The 24,010-nt window shown below is 36.4% G+C and overlaps 1 protein-coding gene across 1 annotated transcript in view; it reads left to right on the top strand.

The window, feature by feature from the left end:
* HMCN1 (hemicentin 1) overlaps positions 1-24,010 on the top strand; it is a gene marked incomplete at its 3' end in the record, with an annotated part of 531,222 nt that overhangs the window by 299,959 nt on the left and 207,253 nt on the right. Inside the window, exons 31-36 of the mRNA XM_079726768.1 lie at positions 4,592-4,870; positions 5,385-5,666; positions 6,386-6,494; positions 11,714-11,883; positions 13,055-13,209; positions 16,933-17,056. Coding sequence (XP_079582894.1) covers positions 4,592-4,870; positions 5,385-5,666; positions 6,386-6,494; positions 11,714-11,883; positions 13,055-13,209; positions 16,933-17,056 — 1,119 coding nt within the window. The remainder of the gene's footprint in view (positions 1-4,591; positions 4,871-5,384; positions 5,667-6,385; positions 6,495-11,713; positions 11,884-13,054; positions 13,210-16,932; positions 17,057-24,010) is intronic.

The raw sequence follows: 24,010 nt of genomic DNA, 5'->3' as shown, positions 1-24,010 counted from the left end.
TAAGTCCATAAGAGCAAGTAAAATACCCCTTGGACAGTTCTGTTTCAATAACACATAAATATTTTACACAAGTGCTGATGAATAGTACAAGGAATAACGATAGACTCTTAGAATTTTACATTTTAATGAATTTAAAATGTAAAATTTGTAAATTTCTCTAAACCTTTTTCTGCCCCAAATGTATTTTTATCACCATCAGTGGTAGCACATCTTAGCAGATTCCACTTCAGGTTGTAATAAATTAGTGCTTTTTCTACTTCTTTGAAAATATTTTTGTCTGTAGTTGTTCCATGCAGACTATTCTTAGAGACTAATTCTTCAGTTTCTTCAGTGTGGCATTGACTCCTCAAATAAAAGACAGCTAAGCAGTATCAGTAACATCTGTCAATTTGTCAAGAGCCAAGAATACTATTCAGAAAAGTTCCCTTTAAAAAAAAATGACTATTGATATTGTCAGTTTTCTCAACTCTTCAAGCAGTTTTTCTTATGGAAAGGCTAATCATCTTAAACAAATTGATTAGTTTAGGCATAATTGTTTGCTAATGTAATCATTCTTGATTTAATTAAATCACTGTTGGTAAATGGCTCTCCTTCCTTGGCTAACAAATGAGCCACTCAGAAACTTAGATGGTAGCCTCATTTTGACTTTTTATCTTTGTGAAGAAATTCTGCCTAATGAGACATTCTATTTTATATTAATTTATCGGTTGTTTTTCTTTGAATGGGATATATTGTGATGAGTGCTTAGGCTAATAGAGTTAGTGTGCAGTGTATTTTTTCAAAACAGCTATAGTGTTATTAAAAAATAAACTCAGTGCTTTGCCATTGAACCTAATAACAAAATAATCCACACTGTTCTGTGCTTTAAAAATGTTACGTTTTGGGCTTCCCTGGTGGCGCAGTGGTTGAGAGTCCGCCTGCCGATGCAGGGGACACGGGTTCGTGCCCCGATCCGGGAAGATCCCACATGCCGCGGAGCAGCTGGGCCCGTGAGCCATGGCCGCTGAGCCTGTGCGTCCGGAGCCTGTGCTCCCCAACGGGAGGGGCCACGACGGTGAGGGGCCCGCGTAAAGCAAAAAAAAAAAAAAAAAAAATGTTACGTTTTAAAGCTTACTTTTCTTTTTTTGTGTGTGTTTTGACATGGGGAGTATGCACTGGTAATAAAAGTAAAGTATGGTCATGCTCATATCACGGTATGGTGATATTTATGGCACTTGAAATGCTGTTGGCTTATAATTGTGTCACTGAAATTTATGGTGAGCTGAGCAACAGTGAGAAACAATGAGAACACCACATTTGGTATTTATTGCAACAATTTAACTCTGCCATTGTAAAAGTGAACATAGCCATAGACAATACATAAACAAATGAGCATGACCATACTCCAATAAAACTTAATAGGTGCTGAAGTTTGAATTTCATATAATTTTTACATGTCACAAAATATTATCAGTATTTTGATTTTTTCCAGTCATTTAAAAATGCAAAAACTGTGTTTGGTTCAGCATCTTGATGCCTGGCCTGTGGGCCATAATTGGCTGCCCTGATTTATATAGTAAACCACCTTATAGAAAAATTATTCCACCATCAAATTTACCTCACAATACAGGCATACCTCTGAGATATTGCAGGTTCTGTTCCAGACCACCACAATAAAGCAAATATTGCAATAAAGTGAGTCACACAAATTTTTTTTGGTTTCCCAGTGCAAATAAAAGTTATGTTTACACTATACTATAGTCTATTAAATGTACGAAAGCATTATGTCTAATAAAAGTACACACCTTAATTTAAAAATACTTTATCGCTAAAAAATACTAACCATCATCTGAGCCTTTAGCAAGTCATAGTAGTAACATTAAAATCTCTGATCAGATATACAGATTGCCAACAAACACATGAAAGAATGCTCAACATCATTAATCATTAGAGAAATGCAGATCAAAACTACAGTGAGATATCATCTCACACCAGTCAGAATGGCCATCATCAAAAAATCTACAAACAATAAATGCTGGAGAGGGTGTGGAGAAAAGAGAACCCTCTTGCACTGTTGGTGGGAATGTAAATTGATACATCCACTATGGAGAACAGTATGGAGGTTCCTTAAAAAACTACAAATAGAACTACCATATGACCCAGCAATCCCACTACTGGGCATATAGCCTGAGAAAACCATAATTCAAAAAGAGTCATGTACCAAAATGTTCATTGCAGCTCTATTTACAATAGCCAGAACATGGAAGCAACCTAAGTGCCCATCAACAGATGAATGGATACATAAGATGTGGCACATATATACAATGGAATATTACTCAGCCATAAAAAGAAACGAAACTGAGTTATTTGCAGTGAGGTGGATGGACCTAGAGTCTGTCATACAGAGTGAAGTAAGTCAGAAAGAGAAAAACAAATACTGTATGCTAACACATATATATGGAATCTAAAAAAAAAAAAGGTGATGAAGAACCTAGGGGCAAGACGGTAATAAAGGCGCAGACCTCCCAGAGAATGGACTTGAGGACACGGGCAGGGGGAAGGGTAAGCTGAGACAAAATGAGAGAGTGGCATGGACATAAATACACTACCAAATGTAAAATAGATAGCTAGTGGGAAGCAGCTGCATGGCACAGGGAGATCAGCTCGGTGCTTTGTGACCACCTAGAGGGGTGGGATAGGGAGGGTGGGAGGCAGGGGGACGTAAGAGGGAAGAGACATGGGGATATATGTATATGTCTAACTGATTTACTTTGTTATAAAGCAGAAACTAACACACCATTGTAAAGCAATTATACTCCAATAAAGATGTTAAAAAATATAATGATATTTTTATTAAAGAATCCATCATGATCACTAAAAAGAATAAAATAAAATCTCTGATCATAGATCTCCACAACAAATATAATAATAATGAGAAAGTTTGAAATATTGATAGAAATACCAAAATGTGACAAGGACAGGAAGTGAGCCAATGCTGTTGGAAAATAGTGCCAATAGACTTGCTCATTGCAGGCCTGCCACAGACCTTCAGTTTGTGAAAAATACAGTGTCGGCAAAGCACAATAAAATGAAGTATGCCTGTATAGTAGATCTTGCCTTCATTTATGTGTGAGGAAAAAAATATGTATATTAATGTTTGTCACTATGAACTAGTTCTAAGAACAATTATCAGAAAACATTAAGGAATTCTACTCAGATCTAGATACTGTTTTCTAATATTCTTTTCCACTAAAAAGAACCAGAGCTTCTAGGAGAAATAGTTAATTCTAAGGCTGGGGCAGAGAGTATAAAGATGAGCCTGGAGCATGTAGTAGGGCCAGAAAGTAAGAAAATACTAAAATAATATGATGTGAGTATGTCAAAGGGACATAGGGCTGGTTGGAATAGCTCCCAAAGGCCATAACTGGAACAATTTGAACGATAAAATAAATAGTGTAGTATTGGATTATACCCAAAGTATAAAATGAATCTCCATGAGTGCATATTGATATAAATAAATAAATTGGGGAAGAGAGACTAATCTCTCATACAGAAGAATTCCAGATAAATTATGTAGGTATTCCCCTCTCAAGGAAGTAGAATAGCTCCCCCCGCCCTCATATATATGGGCTGGGAAGAGTGATTCTTTTCAAAAGAGCAAAAGAGAGTAACTTTACAGTGGAGGAACCTAGCAAAATCTACCTCAACCAGGTGGTCAAGGTCAACATCGTGATAAGCTGTGTTGATAGTGTGTACCCTTGATATGATTGATGAGAATGGCACTCTGTGATCGTGTTTCCAAAACCCATAACCCTAGTCCAAACATAAGAAAAACATTCTCTTCTAAAATAAAAGTTTATTTTTAAAAGTTAAGGCACTCAAATTCAGGCACATGCCATTTAATTTATTTTAAGTTATTGCAGTGATAGCATAATCCTGGAATGATCGTGTTCAGAGTATGTAGCAGGGCTTGAGTCAGTGGTGGTGTTTTTCCAGCAGCAGAGTCCTCATGTGGTGTGAGAGGCCAGACATGTGGTTACTGAATTATGAAAGATACACATGTAGCCAATTAGATGAGTATAATTGAGTGAATGAACTCTCTGTGGCAGTTCCAAAAAAAAAAAAAAAAAAAAAGTAAGAAGAAGCAAAAGTTAAAGACTCCACAGCTATTACCAGTAGCTGGATATGAAAGCACTTAGGCCTTTTGTATTTCCTGGGGAAAGGGCATGCAGTTGTACCTCATCTGACATTTTTGCTCCCTTGGCCTCATTTCAAACTTATTGTATTTACTTTAAGTGGGATTTATTTTGTTTTGCTTTGTTTGTTAAACACGACTTTCTTAGTTACTGTAATATGATCTATTGGGCTTAAATGAACCCCTGAAATGAAAACTGACATTCTGCTTTCACTGAAATCTGAAACCCAAAAGGACAGTGGTGAAGATTGTTTTGACAAAACAGGCAACTAATTATCAGTAGGTAAATCACAGACTTCCTAATTGTCTTTAATTCATATTTACTTTAATGCATTATTTAAATATCTATAGCATTTGAGACTTTGATGCAGATGCTAAAACTTAGAAGACTTGTTTCTGTTCTGAAATCCTTTGTAGTTCCACCTAGTATTAAAGGAGGGAATGTCACCACAGAAATATCAGCACTGATCAACAGCATCATTAAACTGGAATGTGAAACACGGGGACTTCCAATGCCTGCTATTACTTGGTATAAAGACAGCCAACCAATCATATCCAGCTCACAAGCACTTTATATTGATAAAGGACAATTTCTTCATATCCCTCGAGCACAGGTCTCTGATTCAGCAACATATAAGTGTCAAGTAACCAATGTTGCTGGGACTGCTGAAAAATCATTCCATGTGGATGTCTATGGTAAGGAAAAAAATATATGTTTTAATTATGTACTTTTCTGCCTATGCTTTCGAATATGGCAACATGCAATTTGTTCACTAATAAATCCCTGTTGGGTTGGGTTGTCTTCGATATGCATAATTGGAATTAGAAGAATTTGTCTCATGATTTGGAAAAATATTTTAAAAAGCTAAGGTTAGCAAGAAGTGGCCCATTCATTCAGTCAACCATCTGCCTATGGCACTTGGGAATCTAGACCATTTGATTTTTATGGAGAAGGTAAAGTAGTTCTTAGGACTAAGCTCATTCTCTCCAATTTGTCCTTTTTAACCCAGACACAGTATAGAGTATCCTACAATATTTAGACTAATTGCAGATAAGCTGAACCAAGAAATTCTTTCCTCAGTAGCTTAGGGGGAGATGAACATATAGGTAGTTTCTATAGTCAAACTACGTGAGTTAAAAATGAAAAGAATCCCCTTTATTTCATTAGGATTTTAAAGAATTGCCTGAAATATTACTTTTTTCTACCTAGTTCCTCCAATGATTGAAGGTGACTTGGCTGTGCCTCTCAATAAGCAAGTGGTTATTGCTCATTCGTTGACACTGGAATGTAAAGCTGCTGGCAACCCTCCTCCAGTTCTCACCTGGTTGAAAGATGGTGTACCTGTGAAAGCGAGTGACAACATCCGCATAGAAGCTGGTGGGAAGAAACTAGAAATCGTGGGTGCCCTAGAAGTCAATAGGGGACAGTATATATGTGTGGCTACCAGTGTGGCAGGAGAAAAGGAAATCAAATACGAAGTTGACGTCTTAGGTAAATGAGGATGCTGCCACCTGTATTCTCATATTCATAGCAAAACCTGACTAGTTTATTAAATGCTTTTGTGTTCATGGAGTAATAAAACAATCTTAGAGAAGGTTTAGTGATCTGTTCAACTCTGGACTACACACTACTGAGTGGTGAATTGATCACCAGAGTCCCAAGATCTATAAACCCACATAAATCTTCCACTTGCCCTGATAGGTACACTTTGTAACTAGGTAGATGCCTTTTTACATTTGTGACAATATCTGATTGTAATGAGTGACAGCATAGTCTCTTGTCATGAGCACTGTACTAAACAATAGGAAACTTAGTCTGTGGGACTTGGGAAGTTATCTTGTAACCTTACATCTCTATTTCTTTATAAATTGAAGGCTTTCAATTCAGGCCCAATTTTTGAGGTTCCCTTATCTTATTCTTATGAAAATAAGCAACATAAAATATGAATCAACTTTATGTTTTGATGGCATCATCAGCCCCATAGTGCTAGATTAACTGAGAAAAATTCACAGTGTGTCAAAAGTATATTTATTGATTATGGCAAATGTGTATTGTAAAAGGTATTTTACAATACATTTCAAGTCTCCTTCATGTACCAAATGACTATGATACTTATCAGCCTTCTAAGTGCAACTTAGTATTGCTTAAAGTGATGCTATATTTTTTCTTGTAAACATTTCTTTGTATGTTACATCCTTGCTGTTTTCTAGTGCCACCAGCTATAGAAGGAGGAGATGAAATGTCTTACTTCATTGTGATGGTTAATAACTTACTGGAGCTAGATTGTCAAGCGACAGGCTCTCCTCCACCAACTATCATGTAAGGGTTTTGGTATGTCTTCTAAATATCTCCCACTTCTTTATTTGAGTGTTTTAGAGCTATCTTGAAAGAGGTTCTGTGTCATTCAAAAGTGATTTATAAAATTATACTAATTATATCCCTCTTTTAAAAGACATACTCTATATTCAAGGCAACTTTTATTTGATACTCACAGGGCCCATAAATCTGCTCAATTAGAAGACTTCATTATATGCTCTTAAAAATTACATTTTCGGGGCTTCCCTGGTGGTGCAGCGGTTGAGAGTCTGCCTGCCGATGCAGGGGACACGGGCTCTTGCCCCGGTCCGGGAAGATCCCACATGCCGCGGAGCAACTGGGCCCGTGAGCCATGGCCGCTGAGCCTGCGCGTCCGGAGCCTGGGCTCCGCAACGGGAGAGGCCACAACAGTGAGAGGCCCGCGTACCGCAAAAAAAAAAAAAAAAAATTACATTTTCCGTTCATAGAGACAGACTATTAAGCAGTATCTGTCAGATCTTCCTGAAGCACTGAAATGTTAAATGAACAACGGAATTTAAAACAGTATGCCAGACATGTTAAGGAATAGTGGAAGTTAACGTGAATATATGATTACCAATACTTTTTTCTCATTCCTTCATTCACAAAGTATTTCTTGAATACTTATCTTTCATTTCCAAAGTGCTCTGGGATATGCAAAGGAATAGATACTCAGCTAACTTTTGGGCTAAAATATGTTCACACATGATTATAAAACTAAATGGAAAGTGATAATTCATAATAAGTTAAAAATTATAATGCTATATGATTTTAGGATTTTATTTTACCGATGTTTTAAGATTATGTGTGTTTTGTTGGTTAATATTATTTAAACATTTGAAGTGAGTGCTATGTAGGGGCATTTGCCTCTTTCTGTAGCCCAGCATTAATAGTAGAATGAAGAACTGTACACCTAGTTCTTGGGTTCCAATAATATGCCAGCTTCTTTGTTAAACTAGGTTTCCTTTTTCTTTTCCCTATTTACAGTTTATTTTATTAGAGTGAGCAGATGGGAAATTAGGCAAGTACATAATTGAGAATACATATATATAAATGTATCATATATGCATATATATACATATACATACATATATATAAGTATATAAGTCAAATATATGAATAAATGTAGTTCCTCCGAGATAGATAGATTGCTTTAGAAACATAGTTATTTAAGATATAGTTAGGGGAGTAGCAATTCTCATATCAGACAAAATAGACTTTAAAATAAAGACTATTAGAAGAGACAAAGAAGGACACTACATAATGATCAAGGGATCAATCCAAGAAGAAGATATAACAATTGTAAATATTTATGCACCCAACATAGGAGCACCTCAATACATAAGGCAAATACTAACAGCCATAAAAGGGGAAATCGACAGTAACACAATCATAGTAGGGGACTTTAACACCCCACTTTCACCAATGGACAGATCATCCAAAATGAAAATAAATAAGGAAACACAAGCTTTAAATGATATATTAAACAAGATGGACTTAGTTGATATTTATAGGACATTCCATCCAGAAACAACAGAATACACATTTTTCTCAAGTGCTCATGGAACATTCTCCAGGATAGATCATATCTTGGGTCACAAATCAAGCCTTGGTAAATTTAAGAAAATTGAAATTGTATCAAGTATCTTTTCCGACCACAATGCTATGAGACTAGACATCAATTACAGGAAAAGATCTGTAAAAAATACAAACACATGGAGGCTGAACAATACACTACTCAATAACGAAGTGATCACTGAAGAAATCAAAGAGGAAATTAAAAAATACCTAGAAACAAATGACAATGGAGACACGACGACCCAAAACCTATGGGACGCAGCAAAAGCAGTTCTAAGGGGGAAGTTTATAGCAATACAATCCCACCTTAAGAAACAGGAAACATTTCGAGTAAACAACCTGACCCTGCACCTAAAGCAATTAGAGAAAGAAGAACAAAAAACCCCCAAAGTTAGCAGAAGGAAAGAAATCATAAAGATCAGATCAGAAATAAATGAAAAAGAAATGAAGGAAACGATAGCAAAGATCAACCAAACTAAAAGCTGGTTCTTTGAGAAGATAAACAAAATTGACAAACTATTAGCCAGACTTATCAAGAAAAGAAGGGAGAAGACTCAAATCAATAGAATTAGAAATGAAAAAGGAGAAGTAACAACTAACACTGCAGAAATACAAAAGATCATGAGAGATTACTATAAGCAACTCTATGCCAATAAAATGGACAACCTGGAAGAAATGGACAAATTCTTAGAAATGCACAACCTACCAAGACTGACTCAGGAAGAAATAGAAAATATGAATAGACCAATCACAAGCACTGAAATTGAAACTGTGATTAAAAATCTTCCAACAAACAAAAGCCCAGGACCAGATGGCTTCACAGGCGAATTCTATCAAACATTTAGAGAAGAGCTAACACCCATCCTTCTCAAACTCTTCCAAACAATATCAGAGGAAGGAACACTCCCAAACTCATTCTACGAGGCCACCATCACCTTGATACCAAAACCAGGCAAGGATGTCACAAAGAAAGAAAACTACAGGCCAATATCACTGATGAACATAGATGCAAAAATCCTCAACAAAATACTAGCAAACAGAATCCAACAGCACATTAAAAGGATCATACACCATGATCAAGTGGGGTTTATTCCAGGAATGCAAGGATTCTTCAATATACGCAAATCAATCAATGTGATACACCATATTAACAAGTTGAAGGAGAAAAACCATATGATCATCTCAATAGATGCAGAGAAAGCTTTCGACAAAATTCAACACCCATTTATGATAAAAACCCTGCAGAAAGTAGGCATAGAGGGAACTTTCCTCAACATAATAAAGGCCATATATGACAAACCCACAGCCAACATTGTCCTCAATGGTGAAAAACTGAAACCATTTCCACTAAGATCAGGAACAAGGCAAGGCTGCCCACTCTCACCACTCTTATTCAACATAGTTTTGGAAGTTCTAGCCACAGCAATCAGAGAAGAAAAGGAAATAAAAGGAATCCAAGTTGGAAAAGAAGAAGTAAAGCTGTCACTGTTTGCAGGTGACATGATACTATACATAGAGAATCCTAAAGATGCTACCGAAAAACTACTAGAGCTAATCAATGAATTTGGTAAAGTAGCAGGATACAAAATTAATGTACAGAAATCTCTGGCATTCCTGTACACTAATGATGAAAAATCTGAAAATGAAATCAAGAAAACACTCCCATTTACCATTGCAACAAAAAGAATAAAATATCTAGGAATAAACCTACCTAAGGAGACAAAAGACCTGTATGCAGAAAATTATAAGACACTGATGAAAGAAATTAAAGATGATACAAATAGATGGAGAGATATACCATGCTCCTGGATTGAAAGAATCAATATTGTGAAAATGACTCTACTACCCAAAGCAATCTACAGATTCAATGCAATCCCTATCAAACTACCACTGGCATTTTTCACAGAAGTAGAACAAAAAATTTCAAAATTTGTTTGGAAAAACAAAAGACCCCGAATAGCCAAAGCAATCTTGAGAACAAAAAACGGAGCTGGAGGAATCAGGCTGCCTGACTTCAGACTATACTACAAAGCTACAGTAATTAAGACAGTGTGGTACTGGCATAAAAACAGAAAGATAGATCAGTGGATCAGGATAGAAAGCCCAGAGATAAACCCATGCACATATGGCCAACTTATCTTTGATAAAGGAGGCAGGAATGTACAGTGGAGAAAGGACAGCCTCTTCAATAAGTGGTGCTGGGAAAACTGGACAGGGACATGTAAAAGTTTGAGACTAGATCATTCCCTAACACCATACACAAAAATAAGCTCAAAATGGATTAAAGACCTAAATGTAAGGCCAGAAACTATCAAACTCTTAGAGGAAAACATAGGTAGAACACTCTATGACATAAATCACAGCAAGATCCTTTTGGACCCACCTCCTAGAGAAATGGAACTAAAAACAAAGATAAACAAATGGGACCTAATGAAACTTCAAAGCTTTTGCACAGCAAAGGAAACCATAAACAAGACCAAAAGACAACCCTCAGAATGGGAGAAAATATTTGCAAATGAAGCAACTGACAAAGGATTAATCTCCAAAATTTATAAACAGCTCATGCAGCTCAATAGCAAAAAAACAAACAACCCAATCCAAAAATGGGCAGAAGACTTAAATAGGCATTTCTCCAAAGAAGATATACAGACTGCCAACAAACACATGAAAGAATGCTCAACATCATTAATCATTAGAGAAATGCAAATCAAAACTACAATGAGATATCATCTCACACCAGTCAGAATGGCCATCATCAAGAAATCTAGAAACAATAAATGCTGGAGAGGGTGTGGAGAAAAGGGAACACTCTTGCACTGCTGGTGGGAATGTGAATTGGTACAGCCACTATGGAGAACAGTATGGAGGTTCCTTAAAAAACTAAAAATAGAACTACCATATGACCCAGCAATCCCACTACTAGGCATATACCCTGAGAAAACCATAATTCAAAAAGAGACATGTACCAAAATGTTCATTGCAGCTCTATTCACAATAGCCCGGAGCTGGAAACAACCTAAGTGTCCATCATCGGATGAATGGATAAAGAAGATGTGGCACATATATACAATGGAATATTACTCAGCCATAAAAAGAAACGAAACTGAGCTATTTGTAATGAGGTGGATAGACCTAGAGTCTGTCATACAGAGTGAAGTAAGTCAGAAAGAGAAAGACAAATACCGTATGCTAACACATATATATGGAATTAAAAAAAAAAAATGTCATGAAGAACCTAGGGGTAAAACGGGAATAAAGACACAGACCTACTTGAGAATGGACTTGAGGATATGGGGAGGGGGAAGGGTAAGCTGTGACAAAGCGAAAGAGAGGCATGGACATATATACACTACGAAACGTAAGGTAGATAGATAGTGGAAAGCAGCCGCAGAACACAGGGAGATCAGCTCGGTGCTTTGTGACCGCCTGGAGGGGTGGGATAGGGAGGGTGGGAGGGAGGGAGATGCATGAGGGAAGGGATGTGGGAACAGATATATATGTATGACTGATTCACTTTGTTATAAAGCAGAAACTAATAAAAAAAAGATTAAAAAAAAAAATGATATAGTTAGGAACATAGTTATTTGAAATATGTCTCCAGACTTCTTTTTGCCTTATTTCTGTAGGTGGCTGAAGGATGGCCAGCTAATTGATGAAAGGGATGGATTCAAGATCTTACTAAATGGACACAAACTGGTTATAGCCCAGGCTCAAGTGTCAGACACAGGCCTTTATCGGTGTATAGCAACAAACACTGCTGGAGACCACAAGAAGGAGTTTGAAGTGACTGTTCATGGTAGGCTGAAGAAGGAGCATTTCACTGAAAATTCATTTATGCATTGTTTCAGTATCTAATTCAGAACTTAGCTCAGTAATCTGGATAAATCTTGAGTTGTGGAAAGTAGTGCTAATTTGAGTGAGAATTTGGATCAAATTTGAATTAGATATTGGGAAATTTTAAGGCACTTTACTAACACAGAAGATTTAACCAAGAGGTATCATGTGAATGAACTGAGACAGAATTTAAATGGTAAGAGGTATATTCTGCCTAGAATGTGAGGGTCTGAGGAATGAGATCAAAGAAGATAGAAGAGGCAGGCAGCAAATTTCAAATAAAGGGGGGATACGAGTGTTCAAAGGTTCAGCCAAAACAGGAGGGAGTGTGAATAAAGTCATTTCCAGAAATGGAGGCTGAGGGTGTTATGCAGGATCCAGGGCACATAAGTGCACTCATGGAACTGGCACAATAGGGTTAGAACCATTAATCTAATGACAGAAGGAACCCTCTGCCAGGGTATTAGGTGTCTCACTTGGGAGACCTTGGGGAGGGAGGGACTGGAATGAGAAACTGGAGAGTGTTTGGAAGCCACAAGCAGAGGTTTCTATGAACATCAACTTCATTCTTCCCAGGCGGACTGGTTTTTTCCTGTATTTTGATGAAATACAGCTAATCCTGTTTCTCAGTCTCAATTCCAATTCTTGAGGGAGGGGATCTGGCAGGCCCAGCTTAAATCAAGTTACTATCCTGGATTTAATCAGCCTTGCTGGGGACAGGGTCATGTGGTATAAATATGGGTACTGGAAACCCACCCCAATTTAATGAGGCAGTTCTAGAGAAAGGGCAGGTCATAGTAGATTGGGAAAACACACCAAGAGGTTGTAAACCAAACATACATGTGGATTGCAGTTGCTGTAAATACATTTCACTTATTCTCTGGAGAATTAGAGACCCATAGTTAAGAAACAAGTAATCTCTAAAATTGCTAGAAGTTATAAGTGAAATGCATGGAGTGAAATTATTCTGTTTGTTAAAATAGGCCTCTGCCCTTGTCTAAATTTTGAAGTTTCAAGTTCTTGGATACAGACTTTTAAGTGTTTGATCCCACTGATTATAGTTTTCGTTCCCTCCCTCACTTCCTTTTCTCTTCCTTCTTTCCTTTCTTCTCCTTTCTTTTTCTTAAATCTAGTTCCTCCAACAATCAAATCCTCAGGGCTTTCTGAGAGAGCTGTAGTAAGGTATAAGCCCATCACCTTGCAGTGCATAGCCAATGGCATTCCAAAGCCATCCATTACATGGTTAAAAGATGGCCAACCTGTCAACACTGCCCAAGGAAACCTCAAAGTAAGTATGAATATTATTTTGCCCAAGATGAGAAAGCTATATATGGAGCTATCATATTCTCCTTTCTTAATTATAGATTTTCCTGTTGGATAGATTTTGCAGGAAATGTACTAAAACAATATGTGTTTTCCTTAGGGTTTTTCAGAATTTAACTTAATATTTTGATTTGAAAAATGGAATTAATTAAAGACTAATAACTTTAACAATGATGTTAATTTTAACATAGTGGTTGGTATTTTTATTATTTCAATTTATGCCTGTTTTAATTATTCAAAAACTAGTATCTTATGGATGAATAGTTCATCAGTACTAAGTAAGTCAGAGTATCATCAGTATATTCACCATTGACCAGGATTAAGGTAGAGTTATATCTATTGATACATAAACCTAAGTGAAATGGTTTCTTGAAAAACATAGTTTAGTTTATAAACATCATGATGTCAGAGACTCAGTCTCTATGAATAAGTTCACTTGTGTATTTTCATATTGAGTATAGTCCCTGGCATATAACTGTATCTCAGGACATATTTGTTGAATTAATAGATAGGTAGATTGCAAGCCTGAGTGATCTACATGATACAATTAAAATAATTAATAGATTTTGCTACTAAGATCAAGTTAATTGACTAACATCGGTTTGAGCTTTGCTTGAGGTAGGTTTCAGTAACAAGGGATGTGCCAAGTTCTTTTCCTGGCAGAAGTGATGGATATCTGTTCATTTATCATTCCTATTCCAAACTCAGTGGAACTAATCTCACATATTTGCGCTAACAAAAGATTTAATATGTAGCCCTCTAACACAAAGCAGGTAAACAACTGTTTACCTGGGAGACAGATATTTATCATACAGCTGTACAAAAGTATAATTGCAAACTGTGATGAGTAATTTTAGGAGACAGTATAGAGAGGTATAAGAACAGATAATGAGGAAAGCCTTTGAGCGTGTGTTGGTTTGCAACCCCTGGAGCTTCCCGGGTGTCATCTGAAATCGGCCCCCTATTCAGAGAGAGCAGAGAGAGATCTAAGGAAGAGGCACAGCACTCCAGATTGGTAGGGGGCAGGTTTAATAAGCAAGGGAACTTACTTACCAGGCTTGTCTTGGATGACTGCAAGATGAGTAGATCTCCTCACGTGCCCACCAAATCTCAAAAGTTTATATAGAGGTCTTAACTGGGTTCAGTCATATATCCTGTCCAGATGGTCTCAACATCACACTACTATCTCAAGGCTGCGTCCTTGGGCAGTTTCTAGCACTGGGAAAGAAGATGGAATGCACATTCCAAAAATGGGGAGAAGATGAGGAGCCTCCAAATGCCTGAGTCCAGCTCATGGGCCATCCCTGCGGTCACATCCTCTCAGTGACCTCCTCCAACAGCGTGAGGGAGGGTAATTTATGGAGAAAGTCTTTAAGCAGAGATCTGAAGAACATATGGAGTTAAGTGGGCAAATTAATAGAAGAGAGGTGAGTAGAATCTTTCAGAGAAGATGTGCATGGGCAAACAACTTAAAGTAAAGGGGAGCATGACACCTCCTGAGAACGTGAAAGCAAGCCATTGGATTAGGGAACCAAGAGCAAGGGAGAAATGGTATTAGAGAAGACCAGAGGCATTTAAGTAAGTTAATGATTTTATTTTCACTTTGTGAATTTCACAATGTGAAATTTTTGAACAGTTTTAAGAGAAGAGGGACATGATCAGGCTTATATTTTCAGTAGTTAACTAGGCCCGTTTGGAGAATGAATTGAAGGAGTCAAAAGTAGATATGTGGAAATCAATTTAACTTATTTGCATTTGTCTAGGAGAGAAAAGATAGAAATTTGGACTCACATGCTGGCCATAGAGATGAGGATACATGGATATATTTGAGAGTTATTTATTGGTTAAATCATTAGGGCTTGATTATAGATTGTTGATGAAAGGTGAGGGAGTGGAGAATATCAAGAAAAATTAGTAGGAAGCTAATCTATACAAGTGCATAAAAAGTGATGCCATCCAGTGAGAAAGGAGACTTTGGAGGAAGATAAGTTTGAGGGGGAATAACTGTGATTTGAGTTTTAGACTTCTGGGTGTTGAGTTGACCTTGAAATAAACTAGTGGAGTTGCCAGGTAGACCATTGAATATATGGTCTTGGAGCTCAAAAGATAGTTCTGGCTGGGGATATTGGCACACAGATCATATTTGAAACGCATGGACATAGATGAGTTTATCCAAGGACAGAATAAAGAGTAAGAAGAAATAGAAAAAAAATGATCTAGTTCAGAATCTTAAGAAATTACTGAACTTAAAGGCCGTATGCGAAAGTCTAGAAGTGAATATAAGTATATGAATGTGCTGCTTAACGTGTTTAGTACAGTATGGATGAAGAATAAGTTACGTGGGAGTTTATGTGGGAGTGTATGGAGAGAAGATCATATGGGGTCAGAATGCGGTAAGCCTGGAAGGCTTTGCTGAGTTCGGATTTCATTCTGGGCAAAGTGGGGAGCCATAAATGAGCTTTGAAGGGGGAATGGTAAAAGGATCAAATGAGCATTTTAGACAAATTATTCTGGCAACAGTATGCAAGGCAGATTAACAGTTCGGGAGGTTGGAGACACTGGAATATAAATTAAGGAGCCATTATAGTCCCACAGTGGCTGTGAGAATGGAGACAGGGGATCTGAGAAACACAGAGTGGTATAATTACTAAGAGAGTCAAAGTGGGCTCTGAAACCCAGATGACTGGTGCCATTAAACAAAATTGGAAACACTCAATGAGAATTTGGTTTAGAAATACAGGAAAACAGCTTTGTTTTGGGTTGTTCAATTTCATGTGCTAACCTGTCCAGCAGATAGCTGGAAGCTCAGGAGAAAAGTTGAGGCCAATGCTGTAAATTTAGGAGTCTGCATGGGATTCTTCATCACAGCCATGGGTTTGGATGAAAACTATCAGAAAGCTAAGTTTCCTGTTTATGGGACAGGAAGAGGAAGCAGATTCCATAAAGTAATCTACTAAGAAAGTCAGAGAATGAGAACTGAGGGAATGCTGTACCTTTGGCTCCCAGAGGACAGAGTGACTGAAGGAGCAGGAAGTCAACAACGCCAAATGCTGTAGATGGTGAAGGAGAGTATGAGCTCACTGCCTAGGCTGCTGCATGCTGTGATTAGAAGTTAACTGGTAACCTCTGAATAATCATTTTCAAAAAATAACCACTGAATCACCAGTTCCAAAATGGTAGAGGCTAGCTGCAATGCGTTTAAGAGGGAAATAAGGAAAACCAGTCAAGGAAATTTATCTGCATTTCCATTACTCATATTTTATAATTTTTATTGTTTTTCTGGCCACCATGACCATTTAATCAAAAAAGATTGTTTTAAAACTATTTATGAAGTGTTACATAAATGTAACCATATTTTTTTCAAATAGCTTAAATTGTCATCACATACCTCATAGTTGCAGTGCTAAAGTCTTTTATTCAGTGGAGTTTTATGACTGTACCAGCAGGCTTGCCTTAGGTAACACTGTTTTGTGTTTTCCAATGACTAAGAAAAGCTTTTCAATCAAAATAGTCTATTTTCTTGTGCATGATGAAGTGATCTGGCTCTAATCTATCAAAAGATAATTAAGATACTGGCATAAAAATATAGCTAGATATTATAAATTTAAATGAGTTTGTCTATTCAGCAGATGTTTTCAAGTCCAAGTATAAAGTACAAAATGCTGCCATACTTTCTGATCCCAATTAGATACAGTCTTCTGGTCGAGTTCTACAAATTGCCAAAGCCCTCATGGAAGATGCTGGCAGATACACATGTGTGGCTACCAATGCAGCTGGAGAAACACAACAGCACATTCAACTGCATGTGCATGGTAATGGCATTTTCACATCTTAACAAGAGTATTTCTGTGGCTTTTTTAAAACATAGTGGGCCCATTTTTATTGAATTGTAGTATAAAAGAAGCAAGTGTTTATTTTAATCTGTATAAAAAAAGTATATAGTTTTTTTTACATTATTTTCATTATAATTGCTCATATTAAGATCTTCAGTTTTCAGGTTGTCAAATAGGAAGTGCTGGAACTCATAAATAAATAAGTGCACTACCCTGTGTTTTAATTATTTGAATTCTGTCAACTGATAACTTTGTGCAGATAACTTCTGTTGAGAAAAAAAAAAAACAACCCAGAACTTGCAGGGGTTTTCCTTAGCATTGTCTGTGATTATCCTGCTTGCCTATAAGATAGATTTTGAGAGGAGAAGCTATTCTTGACTCAGGATCTTCTCTCATGTGCTTTAATCAAAAGTCTGGTTGGCTGTGGAACACTTCATGAATGCTGTAGCTTCACAGGTAAACTTGAAAGATTACCTGACCTTGAGTGTAAGACTTCACATCTCTAGAGGCTCATCAGAAAGGGCCAAGAATTGTAGGCTTGAGCTTTCCTAACTCAGCCAAGGATATTTGCAGAGAGCTAGCCAAGCTCTCATTGTACATGTTGTTCATTTTCTCTAATTCACGTGATTGCTTGTTAAACTTTTATTCATTCATTCATTCCGTCCATCCATTCATTCATTTATTTACTCTACATTTTCTGAGCAATCTTAACCTAGAAGAACGCTCCAGCACTTAGTTTAGTTCCAGGTATATAGCAGGCAGTCAATAAATATTTAACAAATGAAAGAGTAAGTAGTAAGTGAATGAAAAAATTTAGTTTGAACGTTGAATTCTAGTCTGTTTCTTTACATATTTTCTTTTTTTAAATCACCCAGTTAAAAGATTTATATCATCAGTTCTCTAAAAGTTTCCAATAAACCAGCTTATTCTTTCCCCAGTTCTTCCAATATGAGCACCTAACTTATGGATGTCATACACACAAACCATGTTCCTTAAGAGGACCTTTATTTTTTCACTGAATAATTAACCTAAAGACCAATATCTGAGTGTAACCATCTTGGAATGGTCTCACTATAATTGAGGGTTGGGGGACAGGCTGACCCTGCTCTCCCTTAAGTTGCCTTGAATTTACCTTGTTCCTCATAGGGCCTTGTATATCTTTCTAGTGTTCTTTGGCAGCTGTCTCCAGCATATACTCAGACCTCCACTTCCATCTAAGAGTGTGCTGGGGGTGGGCTTGTTCTCCTTCCCCGTTTTTCTGCTCTGAGTCTCCTTCTCTCCTCCTTATACAGGCTATTTGTTCCTGTTTCAATCCTTATCTGATCTCCATTGTTGGCTAAAGGAAATAGTTGAGTGGGATAGCATGATGTGTTGTAGTCATCTCAGGCACTGGAGTCGTGCTGACTTTAGTTTAAATTCTATGCTAAACGTGATCTATGTAACCTTGAGGAAACGATTTAACCTCTCTGAGTATCTGACTTGCAGAGTGCTTTTGAGGTTTAGAGGTATTAGACATAAAATATTTCCCACTTTTACTCTTTCAGGAGTTATCAAAAAGAAAGATTTGGTTTTGTACTCTAGACTGGTTTAAATTACTTAAATGAAGACTCTGTAATGAAGAACAGAATATGTGTCTCCAGAACTGGGAAGAACCAAACTTCAGGGTTTGAGGCTCTCAAACTTGTGTTCATAAAAATCATAGATATTGCTTGTTAAAAGTACAGCTTCCTGGGCCCATTCCCACATCTCCTGAAACAGCATCTCTGATGCAAGTACTCTGTGCCATTACGTGGAGGTACGTTGGCTCATACTGTAAAGACTGGCCTAGAGACTTGCCAGTGTAGTCAAGAATGACTGAAAACTAGAATCCATAAAAGAAATCAAGTATCCCATCAACTACCTAGCAACAACAGAAAAGAATAAACAGATTCACTACCTAAGAAAACACAAGTCTATAAATGTACTGTCTGAATATGGTAACACAATGTATGTTAGCAGGAGATGCAATTAGTGTACATACTGACATGGAAAATCATCAGAGACAGGGGATGCAGGCTAGAAGATGTCTGAGTTAATGTGAAAAGAAAGAGAAATAGAAGGTTAGTCATTGTAAGGATTTATTAAAAACTACCAAATTATGGTTTTCACAGGGTATATGTCCAGTAGTGGGATTGCTGGGTCATATGGTGGTTCTATTTTTAGTTTTTTTAAGGAACCTTCATACTGTTCTCCATAGTGGCTGTATCAATTTACATTCCCACCAACAGTGTAGGAAGGTTCTCTTTTCTCCACACCCTCTCCAGCATTTACTGTTTGTAGATTTTTTGATGATGGCCATTCTGCCCTGTGTGAGGTGATACCTCATTGTAGTTTTGATTTGCATTTCTCTAATAATTAGTGATGTTGAGCATCTTTTCGTGTGCCTCTTAGCCATCTGTATATCTTCCTTGGAGAAATGTCTATTTAAGTCTTCCACCCATTTTTTGATTGGGTTGTTTGTTTTTTTGATTGGGTTGTTTGTTTTTTTGATACTGAGTTGCATGAGCTGTTTGTACATTTTGGAGATTAATCCCTTGTCAGTTGCTTCATTTGCAAATATTTTCTCCCATTCTGAGGGTTGTCTTTTCACCTTGTTTATGGGTCCAAAAAAGAGGGGATATGTATATACATATAACTGATTTGCTTTGCTGTACAGCAGAAACTAACACAACATTGTAAAGCAACTCTACCCCCCCCCAAAAAAACTACCAAATTAGACGGAGAATATAAAACAATTTTCTTCATATGAATCACCAATAGGATAGAGGTAAGATATATTAGTAGCTGTAAATGTTTCATCTAATACAATCTTGACTTGTCTGGATACCATTTCATCAACCTGAAGGGAGAATAAATGATGAAGTGAATTTCTAATCTAATACTGATAATGGTCAACTTGGAGGAAGTAGTTGGCTAAGAGCATGTGATAGGAATCTGAACAGAAAGTTGGTGTATCATCTTGGCACTCATGATGGCAGTGTCACGTTGGATGAAAATGGCTCCAAACTTGATTCTGTCCTCTTCAATACTTGGATTAATAATTTCGGTGAGAACTGGAGATGTTAAAAAAGGTGTAGGAATTTCTAAGGGTTGATAGATTTCAAAAAGACCTCAGAGGTTAAAATGACAAGTTAACCTGACGTGAAAAATTTCATAAGAATAGAGATAGAATGGCTTAAAGATACCACACATTGAAATACTTGAGGTATTAATGGCTCTCTCCAATTACTGTAGATGTGATAATTCAATTTCATAATAGAGCTAATCAACCTTAGAAGTCAGTAATAGAAGCTTATAGTAGCCCTCTTATATTCTTGCTCTCTGAATGCTTCCAAAGTGTTGCATCTAATTCTGGTGCTATATATTGAGGGACATTGAAAAATCTATAGGGAAGCAACTATTATTTAATTTAGTTCATTTATCAATTTATTTAATCAAAGAAACTCAGCTTTCAGATTGTTTAGTATTTTGCTTTCCTATAAAAAAGATTGTAGAAGCTTCCATTCTTCTCAAACATGGAAAAAAGTGTTTCCAAAAGGTGGAGTAAGGGTGCATGTTCTCCTGGACTAGAAAATGAAGTCATGATCATGAGAAGGGGAATAGTCTCATGATCCCCTGGGTTTTCCAGGGGGAGCTCTGTCAATTATAAAAGGCTGAGGCTCTCAGTAGGTGGTCTTTTTGATGATCAAAGTTTCATAATTCTGGAAGTTCTAATTCTCTAGACCAAACTATGAAATTATATTTAAACCTCAGATATTTGCCAAGTGAGACAGATGTTTCCACAAACAAATGATTATTTGGGGTCTAATGGCTCAAGCATTCATTTCATCTGCACTTAATTATTTCCTAGCTAAAAACAACCAAGTGAAGTGCCCAGAAGTAGAATGTTGTGGTTAAAAGCTTTGAATTTAGGCTCCTATACTCTCAAGTAATATCTGGAGGACAGTGGGCTTAGATGTTAACTTTTTAAAAAGCCCCGTTTTCTCATCTGTAAAATGGGAAGGATGAAGATAATACCATAATCAGGGAAGCTGTTCTGAGGAATAAATGCAAGACTAGACATGAAAAATTTAGCCTGGTGTCTGGTTCCTAGTAATCATCTGTAAGTAGTAGCTTAATGACTGTTTCAGCCAAACACATATTTGGCTTCTGGCACTTCTCACTGTACCAGCATCTTAACAAATATGTCTAAAGTCCTGCTGTCTTTACTGTTGGCCAGGAACCATCTTGAGCTGTCTGCTTAAAACATTAGTAGAGCACCCTTAATTTAATTTTATTATTTTAAAGTATTTGCTTGGCTAACATCTGCCAACACCCACTTAAAAAAAGGTTTCTATATCATTTCTGTGTTTTGCTTAATAGCTCACTTGTGGCTTAAAGGAGACTTGAGAATATTATAGGGATTTTTTTTTTCTTTTTTAAAGGATAAGTTCTGTTCTGGGTGCTACTATACTATTTTCTCGGTGTGGATGAATTTCTTATTTACTATATTATAATTTTGGTGGTTAAGGTGTATTATCTCACCCAACTCACTTTTAGATCAGTTGTGTATTAATTCAAATTTAACCAGAGTTTGAAAAAATGAATTTATACCTCTGAATGATTAAAATAATAGGCAAAATTTAGACCCACAATATGTCCAGAAGAAGGTATTTTGGTTTTGGCATGATATACACCTAGAACTTTTAGAAGAAAGGAAAAAACTAGTTAAGTTGAATGGAATCCAATCTTCTGCTTGGAGTATGCAGACATCTTCTTACTGTTAACATAAGATATTATTACCTTACTAATTCTTCTTCTAGAACAGCATTCACCTAAATTCAGATTTCCAAGACCATCTCTTTAATGCTAGAAGGAAATAATAGCATTTATATTTGTATTTACTTTTTAACCTAAAAATGAACCAGCACCATTTATTGAAAAGACTAATTTTTCCCCATTGAATGGCTTGGCAGTCTTTTTGAAAATCATTTGACTGTAGATGTAAGAGTATGTTTCTCTAATCTCAGTTCTATTCCATTGCCTAAGTGTGTATCCTTATGCCAGTACCACTCTGTCTTTTTTATTCCTTTTTGTCTCCCAGCTTTATTGAGATATAATTGATAAACAAAATTGTATCTGTTTAAAGTGTACAATGTGATGATTTGATACATGTATACTTTGTGAAATGATTACTACAATCAGGTTAATTAACACATCCATCACTTCACATAGTTACCACTTTTGTGAGTGCATAGTAAGAACACTTAATATCTACTCTCTTAGCAATACAGTATTAGTAATAGAATAGTCACCAAGCTGTACATTAGATTCCCAGAACTTATTCATCTTATAAATGAAGGCTTGTATCCTTTGACCAGCAACTCCCCATTTCCCCCACCCCACAGCCCCTGGTAATAAACCATTCCACCAGTTTCTATGAGTTCAACTCTTTTTAAATTCCACATATAAGAGATCATATAGTATTTGTCTTTCTCTGTCTGGCTTATTTCACTTAGCATAATGTCCTATAGGTTCTCTCAGGTTGCTTCAAGCTGCAGAATTCCCTGCTTTCTCATGGCTGAAAAATATTCCATTATGTGTGTGTGTGTGTGTGTGTGTGTGTGTATACACACACCATATATATGTATATATACAACATACATCATATGTATATGTATGATAATACATATAATACACACACACACACGAGAGAGGGGGAGAGAGAGAGATAAAGATAACATCTTCATTATCCTTTCATCTGTCTACGGACACTTAGGTTGTTTCCATGTCTTAACTATTGTGAATAATGCTACAATGAACATAGGAGTGCAGATATGTCTTTGAGATACTGATTTTACTTCCTTCAGATATATAACCAGAAATGGGATTGCTGGATCATGTGGTAGTTCTATTTTTAATTTTCTGAGGAAACTTCATACTATTTTCTATTTTCTTGTTGATTTTTGTCTGATTGTTCTATTCATTATTGCAAGTGGAATATTGATATCTCCAGCCTTTATTGTTGAATTGTCTTTCTCCCTTTGATTCTGCATAGTTTAGTTCCATGTATCTTGAGACTCTGTTGTTTTGTGACTATATGAGACTCTGTTGTTTTCTCATATGTTTTTTGGTAAATTGATACTTTGTATCATTTTAAAATGTCCTACTTTGTTGCTAGTGACAGTTTTTCTTTCAAAATCTACTTTGTTTGATATTGGTATAGAGTCTCCATTCTTATTTGGTTACTGTTTGCATGGTATATGTTTTCCATCCGTTTATTTTCAACCTATTTGTGTCTTTGAATTTAAAGTTTGTCACCTGTAGACAACATATAGTCAGGTCGTGTTTTTATTGTCCTATTGCTTCTTAAATCCATTCTGCTAGTCTCTTCTGCCTTTTGCTTAGAGTGTTTCATACATTTACATTTAATGTAATTACTGAGATGACAGGATTTATGTCTACCATTTATATGTGTTTTTATATGTATTATGTCATTTTTGTTTTTATATTCCTCCATTACTACCTTTTTGTGTTAAATAGATATTTTCTTTTTTTACTCTATTTTTGAGTTCATTTTTAGTGGTTGCCCTGAGTATTACAATTAGCATCTTAATGAATAATGTTATAATTTGGATTAATACTAATTTAATTTCAATAGCATAAAAAACTTTGCTACTATATAGGTTCCCTCCCTTTCCCCTCCTTTGTGCTATTATGGTCATGCAAGTTACACCTTTACTCATCATGTGCCTATCAATACATATTTATAATTGCTTTATGCTATTGTATTTTAATTCAGAGAGGAGAAAAAAATGTTATATGCAAAATATATAGTTTTACTGTCTTTACTATTAGTTACCTCTACCAGTGCTCTTTTTTTTAATTAATTAATTAATTAATTAATTAATTTTG

The sequence above is a fragment of the Hyperoodon ampullatus genome (genome assembly GCF_949752795.1).
Source record: "Hyperoodon ampullatus genome assembly, chromosome: 2".
NCBI lineage: Eukaryota > Metazoa > Chordata > Mammalia > Artiodactyla > Ziphiidae > Hyperoodon > Hyperoodon ampullatus.
The sequence above is the reverse complement of the archived record's forward strand: the minus strand, read 5'-3'. Positions and strand labels throughout refer to the sequence as shown.